The sequence below is a fragment of the Strix aluco genome, chromosome 10 (genome assembly GCF_031877795.1).
Source record: "Strix aluco isolate bStrAlu1 chromosome 10, bStrAlu1.hap1, whole genome shotgun sequence".
Lineage (NCBI taxonomy): Eukaryota > Metazoa > Chordata > Aves > Strigiformes > Strigidae > Strix > Strix aluco.
In genome coordinates, this window is record NC_133940.1 from 16,659,994 (window position 1) to 16,682,770 (window position 22,777).

The 22,777-nt window shown below is 54.9% G+C and overlaps 1 protein-coding gene across 2 annotated transcripts; it reads right to left on the reverse strand.

Moving 5' to 3' along the window:
- Positions 1 to 2,101: 2,101 nt before the first annotated feature.
- SPRY3 (sprouty RTK signaling antagonist 3) lies at positions 2,102 to 13,452 on the reverse strand. 2 transcript variants are annotated; one of them, XM_074835434.1, is made up of 2 exons: positions 13,378 to 13,452; positions 2,102 to 9,234 (listed from the first exon to the last, which is right to left on the reverse strand). In XM_074835434.1, exon 2 carries the CDS (start codon positions 9,185 to 9,187, stop codon positions 8,267 to 8,269), a length of 921 nt encoding a protein of 306 aa, XP_074691535.1. In that variant the 5' UTR covers positions 9,188 to 9,234; positions 13,378 to 13,452; the 3' UTR covers positions 2,102 to 8,266. The 2 variants fall into 2 exon arrangements, with proteins under 2 accessions (XP_074691535.1, XP_074691536.1); XM_074835435.1 differs by lacking the exon at positions 13,378 to 13,452 and adding an exon at positions 12,981 to 13,356.
- Positions 13,453 to 22,777: the final 9,325 nt, after the last annotated feature.

Genomic DNA, 22,777 nt, shown 5'->3' on the forward strand with positions numbered 1-22,777 from the left:
CCTCTCGACTGCAAACACCTACCCTTGCTCTCCTGGAGCATGCCAGGCACCCTTCCCAGGCTGCTGAGGGATGCTGGCTTCTTGTGGGTTTCCAGCACAGGCAGAGGGTTAGATCACACCTGGACATCCTCAGAGGGATTTGAGTTTGGCCTAACTTTGCTCCCTCTGAAGGCAAGGGAAGATTTCAACACCAAAAGCATGGAAATCCACTTTTGGAAAACCTTCTCTGCTTCTAAGGGAGGGTTTCATAAAGCTGAGCTTGCTAAGGCCACGCTGGTCCTAGGACAGCATAGTACAGGCCATTTCAGCTCTGAAGCACATCTGGATGTGTTAGCCAAGAAAAAGTGGCTTATTATTCTAGGCTGAACTAGCAAGAGTGGCTCAACCATCCGGGTGGTACAGTTATGTGACTGTGACCGGGTGCTACTACCAGTTCATCTGGGGCCCTGTGCTTTACGGTGTGTGTCATAGTATGCTTGAGCCTCTGGGGTCTCTACCTGGTCTTCACACAGATACAAAACAGAAAAGATTGTAAAGTTTAAAGAATCACCCTAATCTTAGGACAAAGCCCAATTACTGTCACTTTTTGTGATTCCTGGGACTATAATGACTTTCTTTACACAGGAGAAGGAAAATGTCTAAGCAAGCAGTTAACATCTTTTCCAAATCATCATGGTCTGTAGGCAACCTGTGCTTCTCTGCTAATCTCACATTACAGTTCAGCTCCTGAGCTCTCCTTCAGCCTTCCTCTACAGGACTACAGATGATAAAAGATCCATAGATGCGAGTAAGATTTGGTGGCATGAATTGATGAGGACAGGGAAGGCTTGGGAAGGTGGTACTATACAAACCAAAAGTATTATAACATAGTTAAAAGAAGGCTGTTCATCTAGGAATGAAACTGGTTGGTTGTGTCCAAGAAAGAGGGACTTAGGCACTGAAAAGAGCCAATGGGTGACAAATGGCCTAAAGTCATCTTTTGTTTTAAAAGCAGAGGAAGAGTGAGTCACAGCAGGGATTGGACACACATCTGTACTCCACAACCCTGAGGCAGATCCTGAACATTGTGGCTGAGGCATTGGAACATAATTTGGAAAGCATGCTCTGATACCAGCAATGGTACAAACGGGACGCCAAAGCCAATAAAACAGCCTGAGAAAAGGCTTTATGGTAAGACACACAGAGAAGGCATGTTTTTAATTAAGCACAAAGGTTGAGAGGGCTCTTGAGCATAGGTCTAGCCTAGCAAAACCATCCTATGAAAGGACTCTTGCAGCTAGAGAAACAAGTTCAGTCAGCTAGAAGGTGAAGGCAACGAGTTCAAATTGGAATAAGGGAGGTGTCACTAACCATGGGTCTCATTATCACTGAATCTATGTGAAAGGACTTCATGCTCTGGGAGTGCTTAAATAAAGATCCACCATCTTTGTGAGAGAAGAGCTTTAGGTGAACAGAAGACACCCTTCAGCCAAGAAGTTATGGGCTCTAGACATGCCAAAGTGCATGAAACACTGGCCTGTAATATGAACAGAGAGATCAGAGGCACCAGTACGATCCAGCAACTGTTGGTGCTATGGTCCAGATTCCTCCCTTTGGGGCTAAACACATCACCAAGGTGTCTTCTGCAGCTGGTGGGAAGAGACAGCCATGTCCAAACTGCAGCTTCTCCCGCAGAAGGTGTCCATTGCCCTGTGGCATCACCTGTCTCTTCTGACAGTAGAAGAGGCTTTGGGAATGCCAAATCTCTGGATTCTCCCCATTCAGGAATCTCTGTGGAGTGAATGAAAACCCCCATATCTCAGGGATTTCTTACGTCAGTCCCTCCCTATTTGCTCCCACCCTTTGCTACAGGAGCCTACCCTTCCTCAAGGACCTGGGACAGATGCAGCAGGGAAGCACACACTGAGATTTTTGAGGTTTTCTTTAAGCATCAGGTGAGGGATACCAGGGGAGATCTCATAGAGTTAAAAAAGATCCCTCCAACACCCAGTCCCTGCCAGCGCAAGCCTAGCCACCCAGCATCCCACAGCCATTAACCGCCCTGCTGAAGCAAGAGTCTGAGTCATGCCCCAGCCATCACAAAGACAAGAATGAGACCACGTTCAAAATTAATATATATTTTTATTGAATAGTTGCTCTAAGTGGGCTTGTGAAGCCACCCATAGAATTACTTCTTTCATCTCAGCAGTGGTTCAGTAACAGTTACTAGCTTTGCAAGAGAAGAAAACCAAACAGAAGAGGGTGCATTAAAATAAATAGGTTATTTTTTTTTCTTATCTTTAAAATAAACTTTTCAAATAAATACTTTGGTTTTTTTATTTTTTTCCCTTAAAAGGTACAAGAGTATTGTCAAAAAACAGCCATCAGGTTATAAACATATATTATACCTTATAGAAAGGAATCCAAATAAAGACAGCTGGGGGAGGGATCTCTTTATACACTGTACAGAATACCTTTGTACCAATTAAACAGAGAATTAGAGGCTTCGGTTCATGGTATGAGACTCTCCTTTGAAGCCAAGGGTGATCCATCTTCTAAGGAGAACCTTGTGCTGAGGACACCTGGGGAGGCAGGAGGCCGCGCAGCTCTGCCTGTCCGCAGAGCATCGCCAAGGCCTGAGGGAACCGCTGGGTGAGGATGGACAAAAGGGAAGGGAAGGGGGAAAGGGGCTTTGCTGGGGCAGAGCGGCAGCATGAGCCAGGCGGGGATTGGCTGTGCCACCTCCAGGGTGACCACACACCTCTCAGATGATGCTGCCATTGGGACAGAGGGTGTGAGAAACCTCCTCTCCCCATGCCCATGCAGATCACCAGGGTGGGTTCAGCCCTGCTCATGCTGAAGCCCTTTGGGGTGCTGCAGGAAGGTGCAGCAGGACAGAGACCCAGCGAGAGAACTCGTGCTGCTTCCCCCCACCCTGCACTTGTACATTCACTCTGCCCCATGGAGGGGTGTGATCTCTTTCCATTCATCCAACATCCCTCCTGCCTGCAGTCCCCCTGCAAGGTGACAGTTCAGCTTCCCTGGTTTACGCCCTCCAGGGATTCTTCTGCAACATCACCCCAAGCAGGACAACAGATCTCACCTGTGCAAGTTCCCAACCTGCACTCTGGGAGAAAGAGTTTGCAAGAGATCCCGATGCTCACTGAGAAATACTCCAAAGCAGACTGAGCCCAGAGAGATTACAGCTCTGGATTGGCCCACATGGAACAGATACCAACCAGCAGCCTCCAGCTGCTGCAAGCTCCCCACAGGTCTGGGCTCCATGGGCTCCTTGAAGGAGACAAGCCTGAACTGGATTAGGATCCAGTTAAAGACCAAGAATGGGCTTTGGGGTGGGGGTACATCCCTTCTCTACTTTCCTCACATGCTGATCTTCCAATATCTGAACACCTCCCAAGTTTCTCCAGCCTCAAAACACCCAAGGACCAGAGTCAGAGAGCAAACTGACAAAGCAGGTGCTGGAAACAGCCAGTTTGAAGCATGGTGTGCTTCGTCCCTGTGCAATCCAGTCATGCAAACCTTGCAGCAGCTCCTCTCACCCCTCCACTCATCCCCCTTTATTGCACTAAAGCAGCCATTCATAAACTGTTATTCTGTGCTTTGGCCTCTTTTGGTCGATGACACTTGCCTGCCAGTCTTTGGGTTCACACATGGGGATGGGGAGGAGCAAACTCAATGGGATTTTATGGCAATCTGAGAGTAGAGTCCCAAAGAGCTTCCCCCCTGTTCTTTGAGGTACTTGGCTGGCACTGATGCTTCTCAGGGATGGGTGGACAGCAGCCCAAGGACCACTTCTTTCCTTCCACCAGAAGGGCTGGGGAGCTGGGATGGGAGCGAGACTCCACCTTGGTCCCCAGTGACCCCTCCTCACCAGTGCTGGGACTGATCACATGTTTGGCAGTAGGGAAGGAGGGGAACAAGTCCAAGAGAAGCCTTGGAGAAAGCAGGCACCAGCAGGAGCTCTTGCATGGATGGAGCTTTGGAGGTCTGGGTGGGAAGAGAAGGTTCCTGAATTGGGGAGCAGAGCAGGGGGAGCTCAGCTCCTACTCAGTAGCTCCTGCCTCCTGCTCCTTTGGCACCTGAATCTCTTTCCCTGTCTAAATCTGCCCCACAGACCTGCATGTTTCCTGGCAAAGGAGTCAACGACTGGTAGAGACACACAATGCAGATAAATGTTCCCTTGCAAAGCAGATCCATCCTTGTCAAATCACAGGGGCACAGGGAAAACAGAGGACTCAACATGTGACTCTCCCAAAAGAAAACCAAAAAAGACACGTCAGGACAGAGAGAAACCCAAACTGCCAGGACAAGCAGCTGCAAACAAACATCTGGAGCAGATGTTATCTGACTCATTACAGGGCGGGGCAGGAAAGGGGCTCACAACCCCAACCAAAATTGGAGTCCTCTCTGCAGGGAAACCAAACTATCTGGCAGCCGAGATGGGGAGGGAGCAGGATGGATCTGGTCTGAAGATGTTAGGAAAAGCTCAGGAAAAAAACATGCTCAGAGGCTACCCACAGCCTTCCTGATGCCAGATGAGCTCAGTGAACCAGAGCTGGCCTCCTTGGAGAGATCTTGGCAAATCCTGACCTTCCTTTCTGCTGAGAGCAAGGAATGGGAGATCGCTAAGGCCCCCCAAGGAGTGGGGAGCAGTAACCCCACGTGAAGCCACTTGCCCCTACGAGCAGGATAGGGGCCAATGGCTCTAAACTTCTCTAGCCCATGCAACTGCAAGGCCTGGATGTGGCTTTGCATTTTGCCCTCAACACAGTCAAGCCAAAGCCCTGTGCTGGTCTGACAGCCCTCAGTGCTCATCTGGGGCTCTCCTCCTCTCCAGTTCCTTCTATGTGTCCTGTATTTCATAAAATATATCTCGCAGGTTTGTCATTTTGTGGAGACGAGACATTCAAAAGACCTGGCCAGACTCCTCAGCCCTGCACCCAGGCTATGGCATGATTCCCTGGTAGAAATGGAACTTCTGTACTGACCCAGAAAAAGCCCATTAGGTAGAAGGCAACTGGCAGGCATCCTGGCCTCCTACCAATTACTGAAGGTAAATATGCTGCAATAGTAGAGCAGGGCTCCGCCTCGCCATGCTAGTGCCAAGCAAAACTGGCTCTGGGGAGCTGATATGTGGACAGCCATCTTCTCATCCTACAGCTCCAGCACCTGGGGGAGGTCACCCCGTGCTTGCATGACTTTGGAGGCCGTGAAAATGATGAAGCTTCACATGTTGAGTCATTCCACCATCAGGAGAGGAAGCAATGAATTGCAAAGATACAGAGGTGGTAACTAAATTTACAAGTAGGATCCATTTTAAAAGGAGGAAAAAAAATCAAAGTAGAGCAAGTTGGAAAATTCTGTTCATTAGTTTTCTTTAAAAAGTTTCAATGAACTATTTCACATTCTTATTCAAGTGAGACAGTTCCTCAAATCCTCAGTGAAAAAGGGACCTTTTTTCCCTAAAAACATTTTACGTTTTTTAGGAAGAAGGAGTTTAATAAGCACCAATAGAAAAGTGAACCTAGCATTCAAAAGGAAGGGTGCCTCTTGGTGGAAGTCTCTTCCCCAAACATCTCTTGGAAGTAGGGAGCCAAGCAATTATTGGCATATGGATAAATAAGTTTGCAATATATTTTGTAACTGCTGCCACAGAGACATGGACTGATCTTATGGGGGTACACCTACAGGGCATCCTCTGGGAAGGTCATTGCCTTAAAACCCAAATGATTTCAGAGTCCATCAAAGGATGTGCAAACTGCACAGACATGGCCCTGCCCCTTCTTAATGCCAGGAGATCTTCACTGTAACCCAGAGCATCATCCTGAATTCCCCACAGCTGATTGAAGTGGGCTCTCCATCTTTGGCCAAAGGAAGCATCTTTCAACACGCCCCCTCAGGGTCTAGGCGAAATCAGGGTGAGGATTTCGGTCATGTCCGTAACATGCCCCGGGCACAAACTTCACACCAAGGATGGGATTCATCTCCCCTTACACAGGGAACAACGAGTTTAATATTTGGGTCCCATTTGACTCAAGGGAGACAGGCACCGCCAGAGCATAATTTAATGAATAATGTTTTCAAGCAGGATGAATCACTCTCTGGAACCACTTTTCTCTGCAACAGAGGGAGCTTGGATCAGATGCGATTTTTAGATAGCAAATGTAAGGAAAGAGGAATCCCATCATGAGAGTCTACCTTCTGCCTCACCCCACAGCCAGCACTAAATCCTACCCTCTTCTCTGCAAAGCAGGCCCCACCCAGGACAATCTGTAAACCTCCCTTTCCCCCTCTCCCGACTACTTAGGAACTAAAGGTCTAGGATTAGCAATAAACAGACTGGGAAATCATCTTCCAGCATGTGCAAGTGTACCAGGAAGCCAAACCTTGCATCTGGCACCATTCACAGCAATATCATGAATATTATTAGTAATAGACCTAGCCATCCTAATGTTATATTTATATATACAAAAATAGATCCACAGAACTCTACATAAAGAGGTGGCTGAGAGAAGGCGATGGGTAAGTCCTGGATGGCAGGGTCTTGGAAGAAGCCAAGGGACACGTTGCATATATTTCTCCAGGGGGACCATTCGCTTCCCTCTGCACTCACACACCTCGGAGGAGGAACAGGCAGGAAGAGCTGAGCACTGGGACATCATCCCGGCTCCAAACTCCCCTGACCGACTGGCCGATGTCAGTGAGGTCACAACTGAGAGCTGCCACCACGCGTTTGTAAGCGGAGATGGGGCTGAGTCCAAGACCAGGAGGAGCTCCCCCCAGCTGCAGCGATGGGTTGGGTTTATTATCATCACAGCAAGCAAATCACAAAGCACTGACCCCGATTCAGGTTTCCTTCTGGTCTGCAGATGGCCCAGCCCCAGGGCTTGGTTCAGACCCATCTCCAGTTTTCCATGGGCAGCCACCATTGCAGAATACCCTCAGCAGTGCCAGCAGGGTTTGCCTGCTGGTGTGACACTGGTGTTGGTGGGACATGCCGATAGGCCAAGGAAAGCAAGGTGAGGACTCAAAGGCAACTTCTGCAGGGAGGGAAGGTCGGGCTCCTCTCTTTCCACACCCCCTTCTGCTCTCTGTTTCCCTCCAGCCCAAAGCAGGAGTTGCAGAATTCCCCACTGGGAAGTCCCCCAGGATTGTGCTGGGGAGACAGGGAGATCAGTGCAAGTGGCAGCTGTTGACAGTTGGGTTTGGGGTATTTTTTTTTTAAAGTGAATTCAGTGCTGGTGGAAGGTACCAGATTGGGGCTCTCAGGGCTCGAGCACAGAGCCAGTGCCTGTGGCATCTGCTTGGTGGTGGGATGGAGCTGGGCGGCAGCTCCCATCCCACCAGGGTTTGTGCTCTGGAGGCAGCCCTTCAAGGCATCGAGAAATGAATGGCAATTTCAAACCAACTTCTTGTTCTCAGCCAAATCCCAGAGGGGACCTTTCCCTCGCTGCAGTCGGGCAGAAGCGAGTGGGCTGGGCTGCCTCCGATAGCTCCTTCCCCTGCCAGAAGGTTTCTAAAGCTTCCCACACCTTCCCTTCCTCTTTGAGACAGAAAAATACGATGCCACCTCATTCTGAAGCTTGTTTGCTTCTCCCAGCGGCTTCCAAGCTCAGAGGGAAGCCACTGATACTGGTGGGACCCTGCGGCACCCCAGCCCCCTGGGGACAGTGGACCTACGGCCACGTGAGAGAAGAGAGGCCACCTACAAAAAGTGCTAGAGAGAGACAAAGAGAGACAGAAGGAGGTCTGGCTCCTGCAGGACTCTTGCACAGGGGATGCGTCGACCTGCCTCTTCCCCTCCATCAGGAAGGACCACACCATGGGGCAGCGACAGCTCCTAAAACCCGCTGAGACCAGAGTCCTGAGGACCTCCCTGGGTTGCCCTTCCCCACAGGGCACGGCAGGGGAAAGCACCCACAGCTCTCTGCCTCTCCTGGTCCCTCACCCACGTGTGCAAAACCACCGTTTCCCACCAGCTTGGTGCCAGCTCCCTTGGCCACCTAGCTGCCTTCGTGCTCCCAGAGGCTGGGGACCCCCATTTCACCCATCTTATTCCTGGAAGGTGATGGTAGATAGGGGGGAGCACTGCAGAGCAGAGGGAGCCAAAGGAAGAGGGAGATGAAGGGGAGGGGAGAGAAGGAGGAGTAGGAGGTGGAGGAGAAGGGGGAGCGGGGGGAGGAGGAGGAAGAGGAGGAGGAGGGGGAGGAATAGGAGGAGGAGGAGGAGGAAGAGGAGTAAAGCCTGCTTCTCCTCCCCGGGAGGGTCATACCGGCTTATCTAGCGTCTTGGGGAAAGGCGTGCCACTGGAGGAGGAGATCTTTCTGCAGACTGTATTGGTGTGGCTCTGGCAGCGGCAGCCAGGTCGTTTCAAGCCATCATAACCCCGCTGGCAAAGTTTGAGGCACCCCAGGGTAGGAAAGTAGCAGCAGAGGCAGGGCATGAGAAGAGAGAGGAAGCTCATGGCAGCCCAGCGGGCACAGCAGGACCCCGGCCCACAGGAGCAGGGGTCGTCGGCGCAGGTGTCCTCGTCATCAGTGGAGCAGTGGTAGAAGAGCCCCTTGACACAGCAGAGGCAAGTCCCGTAGTCGAGGAGGCTCTCGGGGGAGCAGAGGCAGCGCTGGTTGCAGAGCCAGCAGGAGGGCAGGCTGCGGGCCGCCGTGCAGCGGGCACACTTGCATCGCCCGCACTCCTCGCAGATGAAGAGGTGGCCGGTGTGGAGGGTGGGCTTCTCCGCCACCCCCTTCAACGGGGACTCCTCCGGTTTCAGCTCGACAGCCCGGGGCTGCGTCCGGATGAGGGAGTGCCCAGAGTGGGAGGGCGTGAGGCTGCTCAGGAGGCGCTGGTCGGAGGCAGTGGTGCTTTGGGAGACGGAGCTGGCTGTGCTGGAATGGCTCATGTGTTGCTGCAGAGGTGGCATCTGGTGCTGTTGGCTGTGGCTGCGGTGCAGGTCCTGGAAGGTGGAAGACACCAGGCGGTCCTGGGACCACTCTTGCTTGTGTGATGGCTGGGACAGGGATGGGTTGGAGCAGGCTTGCTGGAAGCAGACAGCCGGTCTCTCCACGTAGTTGTTGCTGGCACGGATGGAGCGGATTTGGTCAATGGACAGGACCTGCTGGAAGTCCTCAGCGGGTGGGTCCATCGTTTCGTCACAACTGAGTTCAGCCACACTGGAAGAGAGCTGCATTTCCAGGAGTGAGGAGACCCTGCAGCATCAGGGCACATCTAAAAATCCTAAAGGATGGGGCAGGGAGACAGAAAACATTTGTGTTATATTTTAAAATGGATCCATCCAAACAAACCAGGAAGCAAAGACTGTCTGGACAACTCCTAATGAAGTTACTTCCAATAACCAGACTCAAAGTACTTCTGTGCCTGGGGACACTTAGGCAGGACATGCCCAAAAGGCATGGACTGTAAGAACTGTCCCTTCAAACAGGTGGGCACAGCATCTGCCCGTGCTTTTGAGCTTTTTGTGTCCTTCCAGAGGATTTCCCACCCCTTGCCAGCACTGAGAGACCCCATCTGTCCTCCCTCTCCTTCCTCAGGGGAAAGTGCTGGCCCTCTCTAGAGGAGGGGGAAATTTTAAGCTGTGATTTATCCAGAGCCAGCGACAGAACTGGGAATGGCATCTCCTCCAGAGCAGGAGACTCAGATTTGGGGCTTCCCAGCACACCCCGAGCAGCCTCCCAGTGCCATACCCTGTACACACCAGGGGCATGAGGATGGAGGGAATCTGAACACGTTCAGTTTCTGGCAGCATCAGCAATAAATTGCAGCTAACACACTTGGCCAGGGACAAGCCAAGCCCACAGACTCCCCAAGTCCTGGCAGTTCCCACTGCAGCATCCCGTCTTCCCACACACAACCCAGCGACAGCCCAAGAACCAATATATCCCCGTCACGGACACTGAGAAGGGCAGGTTTCTCCCTAAACCCTGTACAAACACACAGTGAAGCAGGGAAAGCAGACTTTGCAGCAGGCAAGCCCCGTCTTGCTCCTCACACCAAGGCTGCCATGCTGTTTGCTGTTGTTTTCAGGAAATGGCACTTCCCGAGCCTGCAGCACTGGCAGCGGCGCCTGCTTTATCCAGAGGGAAGGTCATGACCATCCGAGGGCTGTAAGCTGGGGTAAGGAGGACCCCCTGTGTCCCACAGTTCCCCCCCAGCAGGTTTGACCTCATGGCATCAACATCACTGCCAAAACCTCGGGCTGCCAGACCTTGTCACTGGTGTCTGGGTGAAACCTCTGTGGGGCTGGGGCTGGGTGAGGAGAGGAGGCAGGCAGGAGTGGGTCTGCAACAGAGCCTGGTCTTGGCCCTCAGCAGGGAGAGAGAGAGAAGCTTCCCACTTCTGCTGCCTGCAAAAGGGAGCTGCCCAGGAGTGCACAGAGGAGGAAAGCCATTCGTGGCACGCCAGACCCCAGTGAAAAGCTTTCCCCCAGCACTTCCAGCCCAGATTTCAATATCGGATATGTGCTTTCCGTGCACAGCCAACTTCCCCGGACAAAGCCATTCTCCTCTGGCAGATCAAATGAGTGATCCCTCAGTGACACAGATATTGTCACAGTGCCCAGGCCCACAGGAAGACTCTGTTTCAATAGGAAGCTCCCCACCGGCGTTGCACATGGTCAGCAGGCCAGGCGGCCGGCGGCGGCAGAGGCTTTCAAGTAGGTGAGGGGCCACAGGTAGAATCTGCTCATGCAGCAGAGAGAGGCAGAGGGAAGATTGATTTTCATTAGCTAGGCTGACCTTGAAGAGCAGGGAAAAGCAAAGGCAACTTACTTTGACTGTTCAAGCAAGATCTGGTCTCTCCCATCCCCCTCCCCGGAAAGAAAAGGCAACTGATCTGCTTAGATTTGGGTTTTTCCTGCGCCTGGAGCCCACCTGCCTCCCCCTCCATGCAATCTCAAGTGAGATGCTCACCTTGTCCAAGGGAGACACCGACAGTGAATGAGTTGATCTCCCAGGACACCCACAACGGATTTGGACACCAATTTGTTTAACAGAAATATCAAGGTGAGTTAGGAGGGCAATGGCTGACCCAGGGAAGGTTTTGTGAGCACACTGCCAGGATGAGAATGGGCCACAGAAGCAAAACACCCTCTTGTGAGCTGTTACCTGCTGCCGTTGAGCTCCTCACCTGGAAGGGTCTCACTGAAGCACAGACCTGAAGCCCCCTGGACCCCTGAAGATATGACACATCTCAGCCTGCAGCTAGGACCATGCAGAGAGCAGCCTCAGTGGGTTCCCATGTCCCTTGCGACCCAGATCCCATCTTGGGGTGGGATCGTTCAGGGGACAATGCTGATTTACAGCTGGGGAGGAGCTGGGTGTCCATCCCCTCCAACCTGTGTGCTGGGATTTGGCAGTACTGGGGCAGCAAGACTCCTGTGAGGTTCCCCTGTGGGGCTTGAACCAAGGTGTGACCCAAAGGGAGAGACCGAGGCAGCGGAGGCTCCCACTGCAATGGAGGCAGTGGAACTGGGAGATATAGAGCAGCCAAAGGGCAGACCCAGTACGGCTACACCCGATCCTCTATGCAAGACCTGGAGCTCAGGAGACGCAAGGAGACCCATGAGCCATGCTTAGGCAGGAGGACATGCATAGGAGACACTGCGAGGAGGAACAGAGCCTCAGGGACAGCAGGCAGAGAGGAGCTGGCAACTCGGACACTTAGGCTCTGGGTCCAGGGCTTGGACGCAGCATCCTGGGTAGGACAGGTCCTGGGAGGACCCCCAGCACTGAACCGGAGCCCAAACACTCCTCAGCCTATGATCCCCAGGCACAGGGATTAGACATGGACCCAGACTTGACGGCTGAGGGGAGGCAAAGGTCCCTCTGGGACCCAAGGGGATGTGAGCCAGAAGATTTGCGGGTCCCCCAGTCCAGCAGGATGGGGGGAAGAGGGACTGAATGACTGGAGCCAGGACTCCGCTTCTGCCCACCCTGGGGGACCCCAGTGCCCCCCACTTGCTCCCAGCCCTCCCTGCTCCAGCCTGATCCCGGGGCTGCAACCGGTCCATATCCCAGCTCCCACTGGTCCGACCATCCCCGAGGCACTGCTGCACCCCTCCCTGCCTACCTGCCCGTCTGGGGGGGACCGGGGCAGCGTGTCCCCAGCCTCCTCCTCCTCACACCCTGCCTGCGAGGCAGGCATGGCAGCCCCGGAAACCGGGCGAGCTTTATGGCCGCCAGCAGCCCCAAACATATAAAGTTCGTGTGATAATGGGCTAGAGGAAGGATCGTAAAAGCAAATGATTTACAGGCTGGAGGTGGCCGCAAGCCGGGGACGAGCTGCACAGGGCGGCCAGGTAGGAGAAAAGGGCTTTTTCCCGCCGGAGGGACCCCCTCGCCCTGTCCCGGGTGCTGCGGGGTGGAGCGGGGCGGTGGCGGGAGGCTGATGGCCCGGCCCCGCTCTGCACGCAGCCCACGCGTGGCCCGGATCCGGGCTGCAGCCCCCGTGCCCAGCCCCGCCGTGTGCTGGCTCCCCCAGCCCTCCGTGCAACACAGCCCACGCGTGGCTCGGATCCGGATCCGGCCCGCGGCCCCCAGCCCCACCGCGCGTGCAGCCCACGCGTTGCCGGGACCTCCGAGCACCGCCGTGCGCGCAGCCCGTTCGCGCTCAGGACACCCCAGCCCCGCCGTGCACACACCCCACGCGTGACCCAGACCCACACCTCGCCCCCACCCCACGCGTGTCCAGGACCCCCATCCCCACTGCGCGCGCGCGCCCAGGACCCCCAGCTCCGCCGCGCACTCACACCGCGCGCACGTCCAGGGACCCCCGTCCCCTCGGCAAACAGCCCACGCGTGCCCAGGCCCCCCGCCCCCCTCGACACTGCCCACGCGTGTGTCTACACACGCCCCCTCCCCGCCGCCGCCCCGCTGCCCGCGCAGCCCACCCGTCCCGCAGCCCCTCCGCGCACACCCCACGCGTGTCCCCCCTCCCCGTCCCGCAGCTGCACCGGGCGGACTCACCCCGCCGCCGCCTCCGCCGCCGCCTCCGCCGCCGCCTCCCGCCGGTCCATCCGCCCGCGGAGCGCCCAGCCCGGCCGGGGCCAGCCCCCGGGCACCGGGGGCTACCTAGGGGCGACCGGCGGTGGGCATGGACGCGGGGCACCGCCCGCCCACCCGGCCCCGCAACCGGGTCACGGTGCTCCACGCCCCACCGGGCCGCCCGTGGGGACGGCGAGGGAGAGCCCGGGAGGGCTGCCCGGCTCCGGGGTGTGAATGCAGGCTCGTCCCCGGAGCTCCTTGTGAATGGGGGCAGCGTGGAGGATGGGAGGGAGGGAGGGATTTATGGCTGCCCGTTACCATCGCTCGCTCTCCCTCTCTCTGCCGCTGCCTTCCCGGAGCTGGAGCTCTTAACGCTTACCTAAGTGGCGTCATCCCGCTGAAATTGAATCGGCCCATTAGCCGGTCCCCACAGAGCCCTGGGCATCCGCTCCCCAGATAATGACTGCAACGGAGCCGGGATGCAGCACGCGCTATTTAAACATTTCCGTCGGCCTCACGCTCTGCTCCCCCCCCTGCACCCACCAGGACAGCCCACCCTGGGGCCCCGTCGTCCCCCCAGCCCATCGTCCCCCCCCCTTGGGGACATCTGTGGTGGCCACACTGCTTGGCCCCAGTCGCAAGGTCCACGCTGCCTCCGCGTCACGGGTGTCATCCGATGGGGCTGGGTCCAGCCCGACATCGTGGGCAGGTTGTGTCTGGCTGCAAAGGGCCGGTAGCGATGATCGGGGTCTGTCACCTCGGGCGAATCGCTTGATCTGTAAATCACTGGGAAATGGGCGCAGTCACCTTCTCCCCTCTCACGTGTCTGAGCAGCTCACCTCTTCCTGAGCATCTCAGGAGGCATCCATGAGAGCCCAGGTGCTGTCCACCCCCGATACTACCAAAAAGTCTGAACTAGCTCCTGTAGGAGAAGCTCGAGGCAGAGAGGCTGGAAAGGGGCTTTTCTGTACCAAGATACACAGAACCAGTCCACACACATCCCATTCTCCCAGAAACAAAAACCTTGGACTCAAGGTGCAAACAGGACCTGAACCTTCTGTCCCAGACATGTCCCTGAGTCGCTGTGTGCTCCCTCCTTGGGCTGCTTTCTCTACAGAAACAACCTCTGCTCTGGAGCACCAAGGGTCCTTGTGATACCCCTCGGCCTCATTTAGCTATAAATTGCACCTGGTTTGACAGTCCCAAAGACACAAGTCCCTTGATGACACTGGGACATTGGCTATGGACCCCACCAGAGCTCCCACCCTCCCTTTATTCCTCTCATCCCTTCCAGGTTGGTCACCCATCATTTCTGGTAGCGTTCGCCAGATGAGCAAAGCAACATTACCAGCTCAGGGAGGGCTGAGAACCTGCCTCCAAGAAGTGAAGCTGAAGCCATCAAGCCCTCAGCCATCCCAGCCAGGTACCTAGCACCATGGGGACCTGCTCCCCTGGGGCAGGCAGCTGCCTGAGACTCAGCCACATGTTGTCGGTGTTTCCTGCTCATGGGCAGCGACGGGTCTGGGGGTGTGAGAGCAGTCTGGGAGGGAAACAGGAAAAAAAGGATCCTGAATAAGGGTGACAAAACCAGATCTGCCGCTTGTTGCTCTAACAGATGGGTATAAACCAGGATGATCCCACTGACCTCAGTGGCTCTCTCCCAGCTGATGCCAGCAGAAGCACTGGGGTCCCCCCCAGCAGGGGCCAGTGACTCTATTCTCCCGACATGGTACCCAGCTGAACCTTTCCAGGCTCATTTTTAGGCATTTCTAGGCTAAGTGTTTCTCCATCTCCATAGGATCCCACCAGAGATGCTCCTCCAGGAGGAGTTTCTCCAAGAGGACCGAGTCCCTGACAGCATCCCTCAGCCTTGGCTACAGCTCAGAGCCTTAACACTGCATCTCCCTCCGCTCCCACGAGCCCCTCCTCTTCTCCCCATCGCTCTCAGCTCTGTCTTTAAAGACGCAGAAAGGAACCGAGTTGCCCAATTCCCAGCAACTGCCAGCTGGCTGTGAGCACCTGACTCCTAAAAGCACGTGTGATGTCCTCCCTTTCTCCCAGCCCAAATCTATCACTCCCACCTTGAGGTGCCGGTGATTCAGGCTTCCCTCGCTGGCTCACAGCATCCCTAGCGCAGCCTGCGTCGTGCTCAGCCAGCGCTGCTTTATTCCTCACCCGCTGCCGAGGGAGGGCCAAAAAGGCATGAATGCAGAGATACCGAGACAAGTGGGAGGGTGGGAAGCGGAGGGAGAATAGCAGCCTCCTGGTGAGTTATTGACCGCAGCATCTCTGAAGAGGAGGGCTGGGAACCCGAATGCATTTGCAAAGCAGAAAACTTTGGAGCTGCTCCCAAAGGAAGGGTCTGGGATAGAGCCTCCAGCAGGTTTTTGGAGGGATTTTGGCTGTTGGGAGAGGGATGTGGTCCCCTGATGGTGCACAGACATGATATGATCCCTGCCAGAGGAAGCTGTGAGACTCCGTTAGATTTCTAATAACCTCTCTGTGCGCGGGGTCTGCGGCTGCCCCTGAACGGGGGATTTAACATCCCTCCCGCAGCGCCGCGACAGCTGAGGCTGTGCCCCACGCACTTCTGCCTCTGCTCCTTCTCAGCTGCTACCTGCAACCGATCCCAGCTCCTCTCAACTGGTCTTTTGAATCGGTTTCACTCCTCCTCCCAGTCTGAATCCACCACCTTTTAACTCCTCGAATGCCCTTGGGGTCTTGTCCAAAAGGACAGGGAGAGAAGCAGCTCCCAGGAGTCCCATTCTCTGCCCTTATTTTAGAGGCTGCCAGCACATCTTCTGCCTGGGACAGCTGATAGCACAGAGATATGGGCACTGAGATGGCAGCAGCGCATCCCCATGTCCTCAATTCCAGCCGAGCCCGCTCAGCAAGTTCTCAGCACCTGTTGCAGATCTCTGACTTGGGGGAACCCTCATCCCTGGCAATCCCCACAGATTGCCAGCAATTCCTCCCTCCTTTGCTCTTTCCACTCCCCCTGCACATCCCCAACGCCACAAAAAAGGTGGGGAATTATTTGCCTTCCTTTCCCTCCTCAAAAAGTGTTTCTCTAGATACACAACGCATGTTCACAAAACCAAAAGAGCTAAATGTGGAGCCAGAAGAGCTCAGCTGCAATTTTAAAAGAACCAGGAGACCTCAGCACTGTTTTCTAGGCACGTTGTCCAGCTGCCTCCAAGCCTGACCACCTCTGGTCCTGCCTGTGCAGACAGCTGAACAATTAACCGCTGTGGATCAGTCTGGAAGCGGGCAGCAGAGAGGAGAATATCCCAGAGCAAAGCTGAAGATGTCTGATCTCTTCTGATGCTATTAGCCAAGCTTGGGCACGGGGGAAGGGCAAATTCATCTTCAGTTAAAGATGATGCGGAGTGGGGGAAAGGAGAGGATAAAGAGAACATGCAATTCCCCTGATTAAATCAGCCAGAAACAATGAGGTGCTGGTGCCCTCTAATTTTTAGATTCACAGATTTTAGGACCAGAAGGGACCATGATGTTCATCTAGCCTGACAGTCTGTATTATGTAAAAGCCACTTGAAGCCAGACAGTGCCACTAGCTTTTTAGAAGCAACAGCAAGCGCTGGGGAACTTATTAAAAGACTGTGATTCTCCTAAGGTGGAAGGACATGTGGTTCCCAACACAGGCTTCAGTAGGGAGGAGGCCAGGTACATCCACCCCACCAGGCTCAAGCTGAACAGACGGCAGCACTGGGGGAAAGAAAACATCATTTCCCTTCCATATCACACAGTTCCTTTGCCCAGCAAAGAGGGATAAGCAAGCAAGGGGAAAAAAAAAAAAAAAAAGAAAAAAGAAAAAGCAACCCCTTCCTTGCATTTTCCTTTTGAACCTTCCCTAGTCCCTGGAAAGAAAATGCCCTACAGGGATCCTGGACCTGAGATGTCTCTTGGTTGCTTCGGTGTAAAACCCCGCTGTTTGCAACGATGCAGCTTCGTAGCAAGCAGAGCTGAGCCCGACCCACCATGCAAGCCAGATCCTGAGCTCCTTACTCAGCCTGCAGCACCGCGGAGGTGTAGTCATTGACTGCAATGTGAGTTTTTCTCTGAAGATGGAGCCAGGCAGCATAAAACATCAATAAAGAGCTCAGGATGCGTCCCTTTAATGAGCTGAGATTGTAACACGCTGACGGAGCTTGCCAGAAGCTGCCCATTCTGTCAGGAGGAGTAGATCCTGCTGGAGAAGTGTTAAGTGGGTCCTGCTGACTCATTGATGCAGATGGCTCTGTCCCCACGCCGACGGCGGCGAGGCAGGAGGTGCTGTCTCGGGGGAGAGCATCCAGCGCAGGGGCTGAGCGAGACAGCGCCTGGGCTGAGCTGGTACCCCGGTGTGTGAACTCAGCTGGAGGGGGAACTTAAAAGCAGATGTTTTTTGTTTTTTTGTTTTTTTGTTTTTTTTTTTTCTCCATGTGTCTCTGCGTAGAGCAAGCACCAAGTGTTGGGCAAAGCTCAGGGTGTCCTGGTGCATTGACAGGCTCCCTGTGCTTCCATGGCAGCTCTTCTTCTACAGAAAACATGTTTGTCCCCACGAGGTCCCCCACCCAAATCCACATCACCCTTCCAGCAGAGAAACCAGAGCAAAGATGTGACTCAAGCAGCAAGTGTGGCTCTAAATGTGCGACACAGAGACCCCAGCCCTGAGCTCCTCAGGAAGCTGAGCAGGATGGGTAAAGTTGGAGGGTTCACTGGTTGTAGATATAGTGGGGGGGCTGTCGATACAAGCATTTCCTCGCTGGGAAATTGTTAAGTTCATCTTCCAGCTCCCTGGAAGGACTGGCAGATGCCTGGGCATATATTCTGACTGAGGTAGAGGCAGCCAGCTCTGGAGCTGGATCCCTCGCACCGTATGAGCCAGCCGGCTGTGTGGGGTCCTTCAGCACCCTTCCTGACTGTCTTTGGTGAGCTAAGACCTGAGGTCTATGTGGGGTGCCAGGTGTGGGTGATGCATATTTCCCCACCCAAAACACATTGCTACACCCACTGGGGAATCGAGTACCAAAAGGTTTGCACCCTCCAGACCCGGAATGTCCCCAGAAAGCCCATGGAACACCTGCCCTCTTGTCAGCCTGACCCTGCATCCACAGAACACATGCTCTTCATCCAACCTTGTCTGTATGGCACCTTCAACCACTGGCTTGATGGGGACGTGACACTCTCACAACTATCTCTTTTGTCCCCAAGCCATCAGGGCCATCTCTTTCCCCGGCTTCTATGTCACACGCTCCTTGTGATGCTTCTCTATCACCCTGATCTTTTCTAGGGGCAGTTACCACCCTCTGTTTCAGGTTTTCATCAGGCTTTCCAGAAGTCCCAGACAGCTTCACCACATGTACCTGGTATCCCTCCTGCAGATGCCCAGGTGTGCCCAGCTCTCTGCAGACCAGCTGGTCCAGTTGCTACTTCCACCTCTTGTGCCCCTCTTGTTCCCCTCTTCCACCTCTTGTTCCCCTCCAAGCCCAGGTACCTGACCCGAGCATCCTCTCTCACCGGGGTACCACCCTTCCCACTCCAGACCAAGCCCTCTCATGCCCCACTGAGCAAAACTCATTCCCCTGGGAGGCAGGGGGGTGGGGGGGTTGGGGTGGGGGGGAGCAACTCCCCCCCAGTTTCTTTGCCTTCAGCACTTTGAGTTCCCGTTTCAATGTCACTTTAACTTGAATGCGCGCGTGTGCAGGGGAGAAAGGCTTGGTATTAAATTGCCAATCTGGTCACATGTTGCCTGGGATTTGGCCGTAGCTAAGCAGCACCACCCCCGCATTCACTTTTTTGGCTGGTGACTCCTCTGCTTGGCGTAAGGCAGAGCTGGCGAAGAATAGGAGAAACCGGAGGGGGAAGGAAAAAAAAATTAAAAAAAAAAATAAGGCGAGTCATTGTGAATGTCAGGAGCTCCTCGGCTGCGGGTGTGACAGCGATCCTCCCCCTCCAAACTCACTCCGGGTGAGAGCCAAAGAGAGAGGATTTCATTAGGATCTGGTAGCAGGCTATTTTCAGAGCTGACATCCTACCCACGGCTAAAAATAGCTGGTCCCCTCCACGCAAACCAGGGTTTCTTTTCTGTTAAACTTTAATAAACCTCAGCAAGGCTCAGACCTTGCCTTCTCCCCACACTTTGCTCCCTTGCTTGGTCCATTACTTTCCACCATCCCTCACTTTCCCCCTTCGCCATGTCTCATTTCCCACTGCCCAGGTGTCCTCTCCTGTCTGGTCTCAGCTTGCAGGGACCAGAGTGGAGATGTCACCACGGCAGGGCTGGGGGAGCAGAGGGCTGGGGTCACCTCCTACCCAAAACCAGCATCCTGCACATGGACCCAGGGGCTCTGGCAGGCCAAGCAGGCAGCGAGGACTTGAGACCCCCAAGCTGCTGCCAGGCACAGGCAGGGAGACTCAAGCACCCCTCCAGAGACCAGCCCCACTACCAGACGCTTGTCGGGGTGCCCCAAAAGGAGGGACCACCCGCTGCACCTCAGGAAGGTAAAAAATTGCAGCTGGAGCAGGGGCAGATCCAGCCCAGCTGCAGCCCCAGGGCATCATCTCCACCAAAGGAAGATGCTTTGGTTTGGTGCCTGATGCTCATGTGTGGGGAACCGTGGCTGAGCTGGACTCAGAGGGATCACAGCACGAAGCTGTCCCACCTGTAGTGGCCAGCTCCAGTGTTCAGCTGCAGTCACCTCTAAGAGGGCTCTCCTAAAAACACCACCTAGCCTAAAAATGTCTTCCCTCTCCTGGGCCCTTGGAGCCACCGATGCTGCTGGCCCTCCTCCTCGTTGAGGGGCTGCTCACAATTCCCTCCCTTCATTAGCACAGCCACCTTGGAGGTATTTATAGACAGCACCTGCCCCCTCCTCCTGGCTTTTTTAAAGACAACACAAATTTAACTTCTTCCCATGCTCCTCTTGACTCCAGTCCAACCTGGCAGCCCGAAATCCCATGGCTTGAAATAACTAACCTCTGCAGAGACCTTCCCCACTCGGTGCATGCACCCTCCCTGTCCCAGCCCCAAACCTTCCACTTCTCTAGGTCCCAGCACAGCCAAGCGTCAGCAGAGGCTGCAGCCGGTCTGGGCTCTGCTGCTCTTAGGATGGAGCAGAGGTTCATCAATAGATGCCTTCTCGGCTCACCCCAGCTGCCCCAAACAGCAGGAATGGGTCTGTCCCCACCAGCTCGGAACATCCCCAGCATCCCCAGACAGCCTTGCACCCGGCACCTGAGGCACGTGGGCAGAGCTGGTGGGGAACAGCCAGGCACACCATGGGGATATTTAGGATGATCGGGTCCAGTCTCATAGTCTCAGCCCAGTGCCCGCCAGCACGGTGGGCTCCACTCGCCTTCTCCCTCCACCCCGCGCTGGGTGTGCGCCGGCCCTTTGGAGGCCCTGGCCGCCGGCCAGCCAGCCATTTCCTGGTAATCTAATAGCTGCAGCAGATGAACTGAAAATGCATTTCCTGCCACCGTGCTGTAAAATTTTTATTAATGTAAGGAGAGAACGCAGCGCTGGCTCGCGCCGCCCAGGGCTGCAGCAGGGCGGAGGGCAGCAGGATCCTCAGCAGAGCAGCCGGGGCCAGGGGGCCACAGGGGTGGCAGCGGTGCCCTGGTGATACTGCGGGAAGGTGCAGGTACAGGGCTGCATCTCCCACCAACAGCATCGCAGTACGGGGAAACTGAGGCGTGGGCAAGGGAAGTGTCTGGCATGGAAGTAAAATTGGACAGCAGTCCTTCAGCTGCCTCCCCAGGGCAAAGGATTGCCGTGGGTGTGTTTTTGACGCTGCAGTTCCTTCTCCCTTGTGGTCCTCTCCCAGGGGCACCCGCCTCCACGAGGATCCTAGCCAGGAAAGGCTGCGCAGAGGGGATGGAGGCAAGGTGAGAGGAGGCAGCATGCCCTGGCAGATGGGCACCACGGTGGGAGACCTGCCACACATTCCTGCTTGCCTTCCGGATGGCATCTCATCCACCTGTGTGTCTTCATGGCCTGGGCTGACCCCTTCCTGGCTGGCAAACGGATGTCCCAGTTAAAGTCACCCATTAAGGTGCTCTTGGGTAAGGAACAGCCTATAGGAACCAGTAAATAGTGATCACAGGCTCCTGAGTTTGCCCAGGGAGGGAGCAGAAATGCTTGCTAAGGAGGAGAAAGGTGCTGGAGCTGAGACACACATGTCCCTGTGGCTCTATTTCAGCAGTGGTTGTTGTGTCATGTCCACACAGGATTCACAGCCCTCAAGGGCTTTGCAAAGGACCCACAGGGTCAGCAGACAGCTCAGCATCCCCCCAACATGCTCTTCATCATCTCCCTCCCCACTCACCCCAGACCCAACATCCCACCCGAACTCTGTCACCACCCCAGGGTATCCAGCAAGTGACATCCCTGCGGCAAGGGGCAGCCGGCAGCCCCAGGGCCGTGGAGCTGGAGCCGTTTGCGCAGCCCTTTTCCCACTTGGAGCCTGCTCCCTGCGCCAAGGCAGAGCTAAATTGGAAAAACACACACAATGACCTCTTGTGGAATGTAGTATGAATATTTGATAGGTCTAATGTAATCATATCCAATCAATACAGGCAGGAATATCTCTCTCCCCCCCACCCGCGCTCTCACTCTGCCCTGTCCCTTCCTCTCTTTCCCTCTCTCTCTCTTGCTCTCTCTTTCATTAATGCATTCTCCACTTTACATTATTTATTAACTTCCTTCCTTTTTTTTATTTAGAAAAAAATAAATTAAATAACAGTGGTTATCTGGAGGCTTGGACCCTCCTGCCTAAGCGCTTTTGGGTCAGGTAAAAACTTTTCTGACCTTCTCTCACCTCCTTGCTTTCCTCTACTGACACACAGAGGCTCTGCCCCACAACCAAGACCCCCTGACACCCCATCCCTCGGTGCCCCCCAACACAGCCCATCTCCCACCTCCCCGTGGGCACTTGCCCTGGTGTGAGCCCCCAAAATCCCCTGGGCACATCCACCCATTGCACAGCGGAAGATGCTCAAAGCCCGTAAGGAAGCCCCTGAGGTGCAGGTATTGCCTCAGAGGTTGAGGGTCTCCAGGTCAGGCCAGAAGGGTGGTCTGCTCCCACCTCTAGCATGGCAAAACCAGAAGATTTCCCTCACTGCCCCCAGACTAAGCCTGGCTGGAGTCAGTGAAGTGGGGAGGGTGGTGAGGTGATGCTCTAATCCAGGGTCTCACAAACCCAGCTCATCCATCCCTTGTTGTGGTTCCCAGGAAAAGCATCTTCCAAGACAGGCTTCAGGGCTTTATTGGAGAGAGAGGGATGATGCCAGTGTCTCCCAGCTGCCTGCACCCCCTGCCAAAAACCAGTAGTGGCTGCAGCTTCTCTGGCTGCAGATCCCAGCCACCAGCACTTGGTGCGGTGGGATCCACAAGCGTGAGGAACAGGAGGCTAAGCATGCAACAAGTGGGGGGCTTCTTGCACACTGGCACCAATGCAAGGTGAACTCCAGCCCCATGCCCCCACTCCTTGACACCCACAGAGCTGGCAACAAAGAGCAGCAGAGATGCTTAAAGCCCCTTAATGGGCTGGGAAAGGTGAGGAGGAGGTTAAAGCTCCCTGTATGGGGCTGGACTCTCTCCCCAGCTGCTTCCAGGGCTTCTCAGAGTGGCCAGGTATGTCCTGGCAGTCCAGGGATGCCCCCAGGGATGCTGCTGATCCTTGCTGCCTTACCCGGGTGGGCTGAGCACAGGGACTTGTCTGGATGGGGACAACCCCATTGTCTGCCTTTGTGCCAAGCGCCCTGAACCCAGAGTC

Excerpts from the sequence above, each read along its gene's own strand:
- SPRY3 (XM_074835434.1), bottom strand. The coding sequence starts at position 9,187 with ATGCAGCTCTCTTCCAGTGTGGCTGAACTCAGTTGTGACGAAACGATG.